The 15,248-nt window shown below is 35.0% G+C and overlaps 1 protein-coding gene across 8 annotated transcripts in view; it reads right to left on the bottom strand.

The window, feature by feature from the left end:
• The window catches only part of MICU3 (mitochondrial calcium uptake family member 3), a 51,636-nt gene that overhangs the window by 8,149 nt on the left and 28,239 nt on the right, over positions 1-15,248 (bottom strand). For 4 of the 8 annotated variants that reach the window (XM_063155953.1, XM_063155951.1, XM_063155954.1 and 1 more), the window contains 5 exons: positions 13,231-13,326; positions 8,049-8,149; positions 7,564-7,735; positions 3,173-3,281; positions 2,067-2,224 (listed from right to left, as the gene is read on the bottom strand). In XM_063155953.1, the coding sequence (XP_063012023.1) occupies positions 2,067-2,224; positions 3,173-3,281; positions 7,564-7,735; positions 8,049-8,149; positions 13,231-13,326 (636 nt within the window). The remainder of the gene's footprint in view (positions 1-2,066; positions 2,225-3,172; positions 3,282-7,563; positions 7,736-8,048; positions 8,150-13,230; positions 13,327-15,248) is intronic. The other 4 variants (XM_063155958.1, XM_063155955.1, XM_063155959.1 and 1 more) reach the window with 1 other exon arrangement.

Here is a 15,248-nt window from a genome sequence, read left to right as displayed (position 1 = left end):
CACAATTGAAACTGTTATTTTGGGATTTTTTTAGTGAGATACTCAAGACACTACATTAATTGGCAGACATTAATTGTAGAATACTTAAAATTAAAATCAGGCATTTATACTTCATAAAGGGGTTCAGATTTCTCATGGCCAAAATTTCTATGTTGCTACAAAATACTGAATAAGCTGAAGCTGTGACAATTTTTTATCTGCATAATGAAACTGACCAAATTTTCATATGGATTCAAGCCACAGTTATTGATAAAGAAAATGTTAGTAATTTGTTAGTTTTGATTTAGCACCAGATGACATTTGAGCCCTCCACATTGTAGGAGAAAGAGGGCAAAGTTTTACTTGTTTTGGACACATTAAATACTCTGCAACTTTTACCATACAAACAATAGGAAGCAATTAATGACACTTTCCACCAATTTGTTCTGGGAAAAAGGTTCTTTGGCATTTTCTACTTTTCATTCTAAACCTAGACTGCAATGGGTGGGGGGTGTTTATTAAGGCAACATTTTTGCAGAATTTTTTTTATGAAGGCAAATTTTTGCAGAATTTTTACTATTATCCACTCTTAGAAAAAACTGATTTGTGTGACACTTATGAAAACTTACTGGAAATTGTAATTCTTCCGTTTGCTATTGTAATTGTCTGGGAATATTACTGATTAGTGAAAAGAATGTATTTAACAGAATTACAGGACCAAATCACAGTTGTCTCCCAGTCCAGCAGGTGTCTAACATTTAACTTAAATTAGAATTATAATTACTGACAGACTGTGTTATTCTTCTGAATACTGGCTATTCTTTGTAGTTCTTTTACAGTCCACTGGAATATTTTATAGTGCTTCAGGGAAAAGCATAATAAATACATAAGACTGAATAGTGCTGATGATACAGAGTCTTAAACTTATATGTGATTTCTGTCATGCATTTTGTGAAATATGAACATGTAATAAATACAAGAATTACTTAGTAAGCGGACTGTTTGCTGGTTAAATCAACATACACTGCACATTTACAATTAGTAAACAATTAGTAAACAATTAAAACATACAGCTGAACAGCTTGATACAATTGTGAAACAATTATCATTACCACACCATAATAAAAGGAATTGAGGACCAACAAGGAAATAAGTTTGTTACAAATACAGGTGTTGTTACCACATTTTTTGTTTGATCATAGTATTACAGAAATAACAAGTAAACTATTAGACTCAACACCACAGAAAGTTCTAAAATTACATTTAGGAAGCTAACTAAAATTAACTAAAATTACAGAAATAACATATTGAAATGTGACTTTAGGAATCATAATACAGTTTAAAATTTATGTCTAAGCAATGAAGTAATAAGGTTGTTAGTTAGAACACCACTTTACATTTAGTTTAAAATGTTAACACCTGTCATGAGAAGACAAAAAATGACTGTAAGTAATTTCCTGCCCTCTAGCTTATTATAATTGAATATTAGATTCAGGGTTTAATTATTAAAATCAGCTCTGAACAAGAACACAGCATTGTTCAGCACCACTTCACTAATTTTTATTTGAAAATTAAAACTACCTTCTGCTCCAACTCTTTCCAACTGTCATCATGAGCATTTGGTATTTCACATAATGTTTTAGAAGAGCTGACCTTTAACTAAACTTCCTGAGCTTGAGAGAGACAAATTCTCTTTTCTCTGCATGGAATATAGACAAAATTGCTGCCATTGTTAAAATTCTTAATGCTAATCTGCCAATCACAAAATACAGAAGAAATGACAGTATACAGGGGATTTCTCATCTCCTATTTGGTTTGCACATTATAAAGGTACATCATGTCCTCTAAATATTGCTTTCTAATAAAAAAACAGCAAAGAAGAATTTAAGAAGGATTTTGTCTTACAGATTGCTTCAGTATTTCTATAAATGTATAAATGTATAAATGTATGTCTTAAAATATATGTCATAAATGTATGTCTTTAAACACAGACACTGCTGGTTTGAAATCTACAGGTGCCACATATGCTAAAGTAGGTGGTAAGTAGCAAAGTCCACTGAGATAACTATAAAAATTAGAGTCCTTACCCTAAACCCTCGATTGAGTCTGTCCTTCATAATGCCAATAAATTCTTTATAACTCAACTGGTCGTCTCTGTCGACATCAAAAATCTTGAACACAGTGTTCACCAAATGTGGCGAGAGTTTCACACCTGTGGCTACATACACAGCACGCTTGAATTCATCTGCACAAGGAGAACACCAGGAAAAAAGTTTAAAAAGGTCAATTTAAGGGTACTTTGTGAACAGCATATTATGAAATATAACTAAACTTTTAACTCGAGTTTTCACGTTTAAATACTCAAAAATGTGAAAAAGTGAAAATCAGGACTGAATTTCACAGTTCTAAACCAAGTAGTTCTTAACTGATATAAAATGACACTGCTTAAATTGTGCCAATTATTTTACAAAAAGGATAACAGTCCATATACTGTACTATGTGCAATAACAAAATTGGAAAATCATACTATAATTTAACCTATGCTACATTTATGCCATTTACTTATTTGACACAAAACACAACCCAAGCCAGAGCACAGAGGAAATGACAGAATCCCTTGGTAAGGCCATGAGGTAGGAGCACACACCCATGAAGAGGCTGCTTGAGGAGAGCACACAAGTCTGACCCTTTGCATATTGCTCACCGTGTGCTCCCCAGGCATCACAGCTGTTTTATTAAGGATTGTAGCAGGTACATACATGCCTGGTTCTTTAAGTACCCACTCACTGATTTGTTAAAAATCTGTCTGATCTCTCTTTGGACCGCCTGACACTGTTTTCTTGTACAGCCTTTGCAGAAGGCCAAGTTTCAGATGCTCACTGTGTAAAGAAATGCTTTTGTTTACTTTAATCTGATGTCTCACTGGTGTCATCAAGTACCTCTTAACTCTTGTATTGTAGGGTTTGATGGACAGCCATTCTGCACTCAGCTTGCCCACCACTTATATAACTTCACATGATATCTCTTATGATATGACCAAGCCTTTTCCTCTCACAGCTGCAGTCCTACCATTTTTAGCCATTTACTGGAAACATTAAAACTACAAACTAGGAAATCAATTTAAAAAAATTTGCATTTTTGTCAATGTTCTATATGGGTATCAATGGATTTTTATAAAAATACAGATACTTACCTTGACCTATGGAACGACTTGCAAAATTATACATTTGCATTGCAATTGTGAAGTCTTCTAGATTGTTCAAGAATTGAAAAAATGATCTAAATTCTTCAAATGTGATACCCTAAAAACCAGGAGAACAACATGCACTGTAAGAATTATCAGTAGCAACAACAACTGAATAAACAAACCTTGCAATTATATATGTCAATTTCATTTAACAACAGATACCAGACCCATTTAAAAAAAGGGATTTTTAGTAAAAATCAAGTAGAGAACTGGAGTTTCTTGAGGAATGCAGCATGTCTTTCCTCTCTGTGACTACAACAAGACAGCAATTCTCACCAGAGTAGTCAAAAATACTGTTCCACTGCTGAGGGCAATTTTTAAGAATTCCAGGATTGTTACAATACGATAGTCAATACTGAGAATAAAAATTCTAGGTTTAGATGAACATTGGAGTATGTTTACTTCTGAAAGCCACTACTATATACATGTGAGTGTATGTGCTCATATAAATACATTGAATGGATTAATAAATATACATTATGGTCTATCTTAAGCCTGTACTTGAGGGTGAAATTTTCATATATCCAGATTTAGACACCCAAGTCTCTTCATCTGAGGGCTTGCAAGTACTGCAGGGTTTGTCCAGCTTTTAAAAAATCAATTGCATTTTGACCAGACTTTAGACTATCTTCTGTGAAACCTTCAATGAAAGCGTTCTTGTTAAAAGAGTTTATCTTCATTGCTTGTAATATTGGTTCTGCTCTTTTCTCATCTTAGTTAGAGATCCAAACATCTGATAACCTATCTCAAGATCAATTCTGAAAGAGATCTGAAAATGAGACTTTGAACTCAGCCAAGACCATTGCCTATATCAAATTCCCCCTGGTCTCAGCCATTCTGAACATGGAATGGCATTCTGTGTCAAACCTTGATCTCCCTGGACTCCTATAACTATAATTCCTGGCTATGTTTCCATTTGCTTTTATTCTTTTATCGTATTTAAGTACTTGTCTCTGAAAATACACTTGAAGGCAATAGTAAGACCTGTGAGCCTTTATGTTCAAACTAAAGCATTGATTTATGTCTCTGCTCAAACACATGCAGTCTTTATAGTGTGGTGGAACACAGGAAACATGCAAGTGTAGGTTTGTGCCAGAAGGTGGCAGAGGTTGGATGCTAACCCATACGAAACAGCAAGGACTCTGGAAAACGTGGAGAGCAGCATAATATTGCTATAATAGAAGAATTTAAAAGGTCTCCACACACCTGAGATGTAAGTCCCTGCTTAAGAGATCCTACCTAAACCCTGGCCAAGATTTATAAACTCTTTGGAGAGCTTGGCCCATCTCCATCATGAGTTGCTTTTCTCAACAAGCAGATCCTTCACAACTGGGAGGAAACCCTCATATACACAAGTAGAATTACCATCTTGTATAAATTTTTATCTTAAAAACTGAATTTAATATTACCAACACTGTCTTTTTCTTTCATTGCATTTGACACTATTAGTTCAAGTTCTTGCACTGTGTTTAGACTGAAAGCTCAATGGGACTGGAATAGCTCTGCCATGCATTTGTGAAATTCCTAGATCAGTGAAACTTCATTTCTCAGCCAGGAGCCTCAGGTACTATGGCAAAACAGCAATCATAGAGAACATCCACCCCAGTCTTGAGTTGACACTTTTAGGTTCACAGATCCTTAATGTGCACAATTTGTCTGTAAAAATTCTGAATGCAAAAAATAAGTGTAAGAGGTCAAGCTACTGCAAAAATCTTGTTTGTTTGCATGACTTTTGCTTTTCCTAATAAACTGCCCTTTCTCATCCCTCAGTTTTCTGGCTTTTACCCTTCCAATTCCCTCCCTTGATCCTGCTGGTGGGGGAGTAAGCAAATGGCTGCATGGGGCTTGGTCAACGGCTGAGATTAAACCATGACAAAAAAAGGAAGTTAACTTTTTAATTTAGATGGGCAGATTTTATTTTACTACAGCAAAGAAAACTCAGATTAATGTACCAATGCTGCTAAAAATAAACAGACTTTCTTCAGGAGCTGATATCCGTAGTAATTCATGATGCCAGCTTACATGAATCACTGCTTGGCATCTAGCTAGTAAAAGGAGGAAGACATCCTGTGAGCAGGCAGTGTGCCAGCTGAACATTTGAACATGATTAAAGTATGACAAAAGATCATCATGCTGCCTTAGGGGCTTCTTTGTACAGCACCATGAAAGGTTAACATTGCCATTGTGAGAGTACGGGCATATTACTTTACACACTCAACTAATTTTTCTTCTGAATTGAATCCTCTGGTTAGTATTAGTATTGCAGCATATCACTGTCATGAAATAAAGAGCAAATTTTATAATTTTCAAATTGTAACGCTATGAAAAGAGCCAAAAAAATGTGACAACATTTAATCAACATATGAACACCCCATCCATGGCAGTAAGAGTCAAAGTCCTATTCTTAAAAGCCCGTGGCCAGCATAAGAGATGTAGTGACAGCACATTTACCAAGCCAATGACACAAAGTTATGAAAAACAGCGATGTCTTTTTTCACTTAATGCAGGTATAGCATATGACATACCTCAAATACCCAAATGTATGGCACCCATCCAGTGCCAGGACACTGCCAGATGACAGCATAAAAGCAAATACGCAACTGAGTGACAAAGCTTTCCACATGGAGGTTTTCCTTAACTGTTGGTCTCACCAGAGACCAAGAAGAGGAAACTAGTGTGGAATACTTGCTATGACCTTGGAAGACTTAGACATGAACTTCAAAGACTACTACTTGTGTTCATAAGAAAGTGTCTGTATATTTACTTAACTTCACCTTTGACATACAAAGTATTTCTCTGTAACTACAACTGTCATTATTTTTCAGTTTCCCATACTTACATTACTGTTTCTATACAAGAACCAAAGCGAGTGGTTTTTTGTTTTTTTTTTTGTTTTTTTTTTTTTTTTCCTTATATTTCCATCTGGAAGCATGCAGTTATAGCAGTTCTGTCTTGGCTCTGAATATTGAAAGCTGCACAGACATTTTACAGCAGTTTGATCCGAGCACCTCAGTGCCTGGACCAGGAACTTGGGAAGGGTGACTGAGCAGGAACTCTGATCCCAATCTTACCACGTCATCTGACACCCAATCTGGTCAAAAGAGACAGCCCTGCTTTCCCAGCTATATTTAACAGTCAGTGGCCCTAACTGCTGTACAAGCACAGGAATAATCAGATAATCCAGATATCTGAAAAGAAAACTGTTAATTTTTGGAGTGTGCTTCTATCAGTTGACTGATCTTACTTACTGTGGAGACTGAAATTAAAATGTCATTCCTCAAATAAAAACAAAACCTAAACAAACTGTTCAAACTGATTTATTGCTTTTCTTTGCAAGCTCTGCTGTCAATGCTATTAAAAGATAAAGCTATTGAAAGAGTTAGATTTCTAGGACAAATTAATCTAATCTTCTTCTGTAAAGACAAACAGAAGAAGTATATCCAAAACATCTCTTGTTTGAAGGGCTACTTTTAACATTATCCTATAGATTTTCACTGATGTATAGTTGGTGTTACATTTCTCTCAGATACACTTCTGACAATGCATTTGTTGTTAAACAAATTAAGGACTATCCACCTCCTGACCTTTACTGTTAATATTATAATTTCTGTCTCTTCAGTCTTTAAAAAACCCACACACCCAACAATAATTACAAACAATTCACTAGTAAGACTAAAAAACAATGAGATAAAATGTGATGTTATTTCTGAGGAAATGCTACTCCAGTGGCAGAGGGAGGGAGGGAGGGAGGGAGGGAGGGAGGGAGGGAGGGAGGGAGGAAGGAAGGAAGGAAGGAAGGAAGGAAGGAAGGAAGGAAGGAAGGAAGGAAGGAAGGAAGGAAGGAAGGAAGGAAGGAAGGAAGGAAGGAAGGAAGGAAGGAAGGAAGGAAGGAAGGAAGGAAGGAAGGAAGGAAGGAAGGAAGGAAGGAAGGAAGGAAGGAAGGAAGGAAGGAAGGAAGGAAGGAAGGAAGGAAGGAAGGAAGGAAGGAAGGAAGGAAGGAAGGAAGGAAGGAAGGAGAGAAAGAGAGGGTTTTTTGATAATTCATTGCTAGAAAATTCATTGCTAGACATTTTTAATGTCTTATGGTTTTTGCAATTTAACCTGTTCTATTGGTTATGTCCTATCTAAGCTTCAGCAATATTACCAGCTAAATCCTACGAAATATAATTCCATGCTATTTACTTTTCTACATTTTGTTCAGCAAGTAATCTGAAAAACCAGGCATGCAGTTTGTGATCAAAATAAAATCCTGGTGCTAAGTAATTCAGTCCAACAAAGCTATGTTTTCATGTTAATGACACTGGGACTGCACGCTGAGTCCACTGCTGAGCAATTACCTTTTCTTCAGGAATACTGCCACGCATGTTTTCTAGGTAACTTGATGTATTTTCCACATTTGTATACCTCAAGAGAATATGGGCAAAGTCTTCCTCACTGATGGTGTTCATCCCGTTAGAGTAGGAAAGGAATTCTATCTCTAGAACCTCAGTTTGCAGGTTATCCATAAATCTAAAACACAAACAAAACGTGAAGAAATTGTCATACTTTATATTTCTACTGTTTGTGTCCTTAAATAAGGACAGGGCTGGGGTATAACCTTTCCACCCCAAAGTAACTAAAATTTGCAGCAACACTGGAAGAGGACGTTTTATTATTGGGCCACTTATTGTTTTATTTTGCTCTTTGTGTATATAACACACACAAAGGGAACACAAAACATAAAACCATACCTGCATGAGCTATGTGTATAGTAATATAGTACACATTAATTAGAAAAACTATACAAATATTTTTATAAGGAATTAATGACGTTGAGACTCACCTATAAAAATCTTCAAAGTTCAGTTCTGCTTTTCCTTTCTTGCCAAAAAAGTGTACCAGCAGTGTAGTATCTGACAGTGAACTTGTATAATCATCAGCACGCTTAAATATTAGAATAAAAAAAATTAAAGGCCATGATTGGATCAGATACAGAAGTATAATCTGAGAGTGCCTATCATCACAATAGACTTTTCTATTAAAAGAATAGAATAGTATATAAATAATAGAATAATAGACTTTTCTATTTGTACTTCATGTTTACAATCTTTAAGAAGATTTTAATCTTGCAATCCATTACATTAATTTTGCCATGCAATTTTCACACAAAATAGCAGTAGCTGTTAATTGCATTTAGTAGAAAGTAGTTAAACTAACAGAATGATGTAATGGAAGCTGCAATGAAGGGGGAAAAGGTATGAAAAATAAAACCAGAAACTTGTGAGGAAAAAAAAAAATCTCATCAGTTAAGGTAAACCATAAAATGTAACTCCCTGTGTACACAATCTCACTTTCCCTCTACTACAAAACTAAGAAATTAAAATACAAAGTATTAACAAGAAATAAAGAAATTAAAATACAGTCGTTCATATACTCTTATTCCATATTTCAAAAGTAAGTATGGGATTGTGTTCCACAATCACATCAGTTAGGTGTATTTCAAATTATTCTTTTCTGTAAGTTGTAGATAGCTACATCTTAAATGTTATTGCCCAAACACATTTAAAACAACAGAATTAGGAAATTTAAAGTAATGAAGCAGTATTTGGATTACTTCTCTTAGGACTGTTCCTCATGTACCAGGTTGTGATCTCTGTGCAGGACTGTAATTTCTGAATATGTACTAAGACTTTTTCCTTAATAAATAACTAAGGTTTCGAAAACCAGATTTAGAAGATAAAGCAAACTAATTTTGACCATTTGTAATAGCAGAAGTTGTAAACAGAAATCCAAACAGAAGTACCTGTCATTTGTGTATAGTGATTGCATAATATTCCACATTTTTACTACATATTCACTGCCCTTAACTATTGCATATATGCATTGATTATACTTCTTTGAAAAAGAAGCTCTTGATACTCTGAGGAATTGAAGAATAATTCAGTAATATAAGGCTCTTAAATAAGCCCAACATGACACTGTTCTCCTGGTGTTAACATGCTTCTGCCAACATTAGAAATTTAAAAAGTAATGTGTTTGGTCTCCTTACTGCACCTGCTTAGGGATTGCCTCCTGTCCAAGCTCTTTTTCTTTCAAACGCTTTACGAAAAGCACAGAGTAGGAGAGCAGCCTCTGCTCTTCCTAGGCAAGCTACCTCCCATTAGGAAGTGTGGCTGCTGACTCTGGTGTTACAGTACAAAACAAGGCACAGTACAGAAATCTAGCAAATATCTGGGAGATGTAACAGTAATAATTTATCACCATAGCAATACATTATAAACCTGTGGGATCCACCACAGGTGCAGAAAACTGTTTATACAGCTCTACAAAGATCTACATCTATAAAACTGCAAGCCACACTCAAGAGTCCTTTAAGTCTGACTCTATTTCTTCACTGAAGAGGCTATAAATTTGTAACAAAGAAACTCCAAGTGAAGAAACCAGGAAAAAATTTTGAACAATGTGCAACAATGTGTTCAACATCATGATAAACAATGTACCATGAAAAAGCATTTCATATCTACATTCTCTAAAATACACTATATAATTTTCAAATTTACATACTGATTTGTAAGAAACGTAAAGTGCTATACTCATTAAGAGTATTTATGTATCAACAACAAGGGAAAACACAAGGCAGTAACAAACACAAATCCCTTTCAACATCCAATCTAAAGAAATGAGAGAGACTTCTCTGTTCTTTAGTATAATCAGTTTAGGATTCTCCAGATAGCACTTCATGTACTCTAGCTTCCTCTTTATTCTCATATTCTTCTCCAGGGAGAAATAAGATGACATAGCGTATATAGAGGTAGAGATATTTCATGTCCTTCAATTAAGACAGCTCTGCTCTTCAAGTGAGCAAACTAATTCTGAAAAGCAATCACTATTTGTCTTTCAATATTGTTATCCTCCACTACAGGACACAATATACTGAAATTCAGATACCCTGATTTCTTATGTTTTTTAAGCAGTTAAATCCCTGAGCACATTCAAACAATTTCCCTCAAGTACACCGAAAAGATATCAAATGTTAAATTACAGCCTTTCATCTTGCAAAAACATTTCAAAACCTTAGACTTAGGTTGCATTCACCCATATCTAAAGCACCGTTTAAAAAAACCTACAATCTGTAAGTCTTTTCACAATTCCCACTTGGCTGGCCTCACGAAATGAAAAAACCCCAAACAAAAACCTCACTGCAGAAACTCAACCCAGTGTGCTTCCCTGAAGAACTGCAGGCAACTGAACACTATTCCTGCGCTCCTTCTGCACTGACAGCATTAAATAAATTCTCTTTTATATGGGAAAGGATACAACCAGAAGTTTTAATCATTTAAAGTTATTATTTGTTTTTCATTATAAAATTAATTTTAATTTAGATCAGTGCAAATTAAATTGCCTCACCTGTTTCCAAGTATACAAATAGGAGCCTCAATTTTGATCAAATATGTTTTTAAATAAGTCATTTAAATGAGAATAAAATCCTTCTCATTTCTCTTTACCTTTACATTAACTGGAATACAAATGCAGGTAAAGAGAGAAACTGAAGACAAGTGTTTCAATCACTTGATTGACTTGCTGCATAATGGCAATATCTTTTTCTTTCTGCTTTCTAGCCTGAAGTGCGTAAAATCTGTTTATTTTGTATTCTGCAAAATGAGTTTCAATTTCTTGATTAACAAGGGTTGACTAAAAGTAGGTAATGCTTGTAAGCATTGATTCCACTTTTACCAACATATTCCAATAATTAAGTATGCATATTATGATTTGATTTAATAATTTCTTTCTTACTGAAAACTCTTGATTTTTCCAACAGTGATAACTAACCTAATGGTTTTCAATTTCACTTAGGAATTTAAGAATAAACTCCAAAACTGAATTTAGTGATAACTGCAATACTCCAACAGGACAGTGGAATTGCCAAAATATCAAGTACAAAACCAGTATTATACTCTGTCCTAGAGAAAATTAGTTGTAATAAATAACTTTACTCTCCAAAGAGACCTTTTGATTCCCATAGCAACAAACCTTATTTACTCTCCTTTTCAACTTACATATAGCCTTCTCAAAAGCCTATGGAACAATACAGACTCCAGTGTCACCTTGCTTTATGCCACTTTCTCACTACAAATAGCTATAATATTATTCAGATGCAAGAATATCTGGGAGAGATAAAAATATGGATGAAAGCCAGCTGGCCCAAACCAAGCAAGATAAAGATAACGAAAGTGAGAAGTGGGAAATTGTCAGTGGAGAAAATGCTGAACATGATTTTTCTTCATAAAATGATTTACAAGTGAGCACACAGGCTTTTTATACACTTTACTGAGAATTTACATCCCTATTAAGTACAGCTGCTATTAAGCTTCAATTACAGTATAGTTGCAGTTATTAGGCTGAGGCATCGGATAATAAAAACCCCTCTCTCTTCAAATTAAATGTGTGCAGAGATTTCCAAACTGAAGTCCATCTATACTTGGGACTGAATTCATGCCAGCTAACTGTACATTAAGATGACATTTCATTCAGGAAATGCAATGCCCCAAGCTTCTTGAATAATCAGTGAATTTAGAAGCCTTCTCTCCCCTCTATGTCTCCTTATCTGACTAGACGAGAGTGCTGATATTCTGGATTTTAAAATTTGGTGGAATAAATTAGGATTAACAACTGGATTAACAATTCAGAAGCTCACGAGTGTAGAAGCAAGGGAAGATAGGCTGGGTCTACTATTTTATTAAAGATTACTATGTATATGTTATTACTATGGATACTTCTATAAGTATTGTTGTAAAACTCAATTCTGTAACACTACATTTTGTTTTCTTGAAGGGCAAATGTACACAAACCGAGAGAAATACAGCAAAGGAAATGCAGGTTCTACCTTGAAAGAAAAATCAAATATCTTATTTTGTTTGGCCCATAATTAAAATTCAAATAAATTTAAACAGAGTGCTATGACTGCATTTATAAACACAACCACGAGTATGAAGATTAACACTAAAGAAGAAAAATCTCTATGGAAATTAATGAACAGCAGACTGATATAAAGGGACTATGAGTAAATTAAGCCTTGAAATTAGAAATAGGTCTATTGAAGTCCTCAGGTTATTCAATAGCTTCTGCAGAGGAACAGCAGGGACAAAATACTAATTACTTTCAATGTGAAGCACACATTGTTTCCAAACCAAGCAAAAATACTATTTTACTCTGGAGATCAGTTTCGGTTTCTTGTTCTTTTCTCATTATGATCCTGCTTAGGAAACATGGAACTCTGAGACCAGAGTCAGTGGGGAGTTGCTCTATGTTCTTAATGCCACTACCAGCAGAGCCATTACTCTTACTGTATGGGCACAGAAAAGCATAAATGATATAGTCTTTTGATCTTCTGATATGAATTCTCTAGAAACAGATCATGAAACAAGAATTATTAGAATTTAAAGCATTATGAAAATTAATTTGACAGCTCAGTGGTACTTCTAGACCTCCATAATGATTGTGTAATATTACAAAAGATGGACCAATGTTTTGGATACCTTAAAACATTCCTTGTTTTCTCTAATAATTAAAACAATCTTTGCATTATAGTTTTTGTGAAGATTGGTTCTGATAATACACACAAAAAGCACATTAAAGACATAAAGATTAAAAGCTGAAAGCTTTACTCTCAGTAAAGTTGTCATTTTACTTGACCATGCCTAAATGACAAAGGGTTTCTGAATTACTTCTCCAACTGTGAATTGCCATGACTATTAGTCTTAGAAAATGTTTCTGAAGGACTGAAGAAGACTTCATCTTCCAACTCTTTCAAAAGGTAACTTTGCTTTTTCTTGGAAAAGACAACCTTCAATTATCACATTGTAGAGAACCAAACGCATTTGATCCGAGAACTTTGAAGTTTAAAACAAGAAAGTAATTAAAAGGAAAAGAAGAAACAGGGTGCACAACATAAGAAAGCAATCGGAACAGAAGAAATAAAATAGCAGTGTGTTTATGGAGCAGAGACCAGAGAGGTTGTTTTATACCTCCGCAAGGTCTGAAAAGAGCGCTTGGCTTGTGCTACGCCTCAAAGTATCCCAATAGCTCCTGGGGACAAGGTCCTCTCCTTCTGTTTTAAGAACCTGCAGTTTCAAGAAGCACAATTGTTTGAAAAGCAAAAACAATGGGACAATCATTTATAAACTTTAAAATATTTTCTAGCTGATCTTCAAAATCAGGGCTTGGTTCTCTTGCTTCTAAACAGTGACAATTTACCAGTTACATGACCCTTTGTAAATGAAAGGAACATTGGTCTGTTACAGCTATTTCCCTAATGTTCTTGGCTGCACCAAAAGTATCACTGACTCCATGTTCTCAAACAAAATAAATTCAAGAACGCAGAAGTGAAAATATTTACTACAAGTGAATATCAAAATGGCCATTTAAACTCAGCATTTTGCCAGTGTTTTTTTCTATCAACTCTGGTTTTCCGGAAAATATTAATTCATATACCTATAAAATTAATTTTTCCATTGGTAAAATAAAAATATCACCATATAATTAGTTATATAAAATAATTTAATCTAATATTTATGATGACATCATTGCACCAACAAAGAAAGGCAAAAACAAGCCTAGTAAGTTCAACTGTAACATACTTATCAGGAAAACACTATCCACGTCTGATGATCAAACTTACCTTGTCGTGAGAGTGAACACCACATTCTCTTATGCATACAATTCTACAATTATCTATTTTAAGCATTCACTGAATTTGTTCTCTTACTGGAGTTACTTTAGTCAATTGAATTAGTACTTCTGGCGGTGCACATTTCATTTCCATTACATGCATCACATCACAGTTATCATGTTCTGGTTGGCATTTGGCCAGTGAAAGCACTCATGCAGTACATGCCAAAGCAGTCTCAGACACAAATGCAGTATGCACCAGAACATGACTTGAATTAACCTACGCAAATGAAAATACCAAAATATTTAACTCATTTAAAACATCACCATATGCTTTTTATGGCCTATGGACCTCAACACATTTTAAAAAAATAGAACTGATTTGTCAGATGAACTGAGGAGAAGGGCCTCGTGCATGAGGCAGCATGTTGGACTATCCCAGACATTTCAGGGTTGCATCTCCTTGGAACCTTGCGTATCTTCAACTCCTCAGGACATCCAGGAAAACAAAAGACTGCTACACTTCTTGTTTCAGTAGAAGAAACAGAACCCCAAAATATCTGGGGTTCTATTTTTTGGAGATGAGGGATTTACTGAATTCCTATACACCTGGGTCTCCTTTGCATGGAGATCTCCATTCAGACAGTAGGAGGGCAAAAGATACGGCACACACCTGGGCATTATCTTGATAAAGGGCTTGACATGGCTCAGTCTAGAAGATTATTTTTTTACTGAATCTGAAAATTACATAAGTAGAATACCTAACTAGCTTGGTTTCAGTTTGAAACAGGAGAAAGCATGGGAATATGGCAATCACTGTCCAGCAAGTTTTGCTGCAGTAAAGCCTGATCTGAAATCTGTCGAATCAAAAGGCCTTGCATATTCTACTTCATTTTTCTCACATCATTGCAGTATGCATATCATGTCAACTGCACATTTTAATTCAACACACTTCCTTCCTGCATACTGCTCCAATTGTAGGTGCCAATTTCACAAGAAATAAATCTGTGTGTTTCTATGAATAATTATATAAGAAAACAAATTTTAAAATTGGAATTTCACAATTCATCTAATTCTCCTGCATCCGACCCCCTCACTTGGAATATCGCAATAATGCCCCAACAAGATGAATTCTTCTATTTAAACATAAAATTTGTCTGTTTTTAAAAACTGTTTTACTTCTGCCATGATCCAGAAATTAATCAGATCATGATGAAGACATTAAAAACATCAGAAGATCTCTTTCTGCTTCTCTTTTTCAGCCCTCAAAAATTATTGTAAAGAAGTTTACTGTCACCTAAGTAATACAGGGAATCCCTTCCTAGTTCAGCACTGAAAGTTCTTAGGTATTTGTTCTGTAGGTGAAGCATAAAAA

The sequence above is a fragment of the Melospiza melodia genome, chromosome 5, assembly GCF_035770615.1.
Source record: "Melospiza melodia melodia isolate bMelMel2 chromosome 5, bMelMel2.pri, whole genome shotgun sequence".
Lineage (NCBI taxonomy): Eukaryota > Metazoa > Chordata > Aves > Passeriformes > Passerellidae > Melospiza > Melospiza melodia.
Note: the sequence above shows the minus strand (reverse complement) of the source record. Positions and strands in the feature narration are given on the sequence as shown.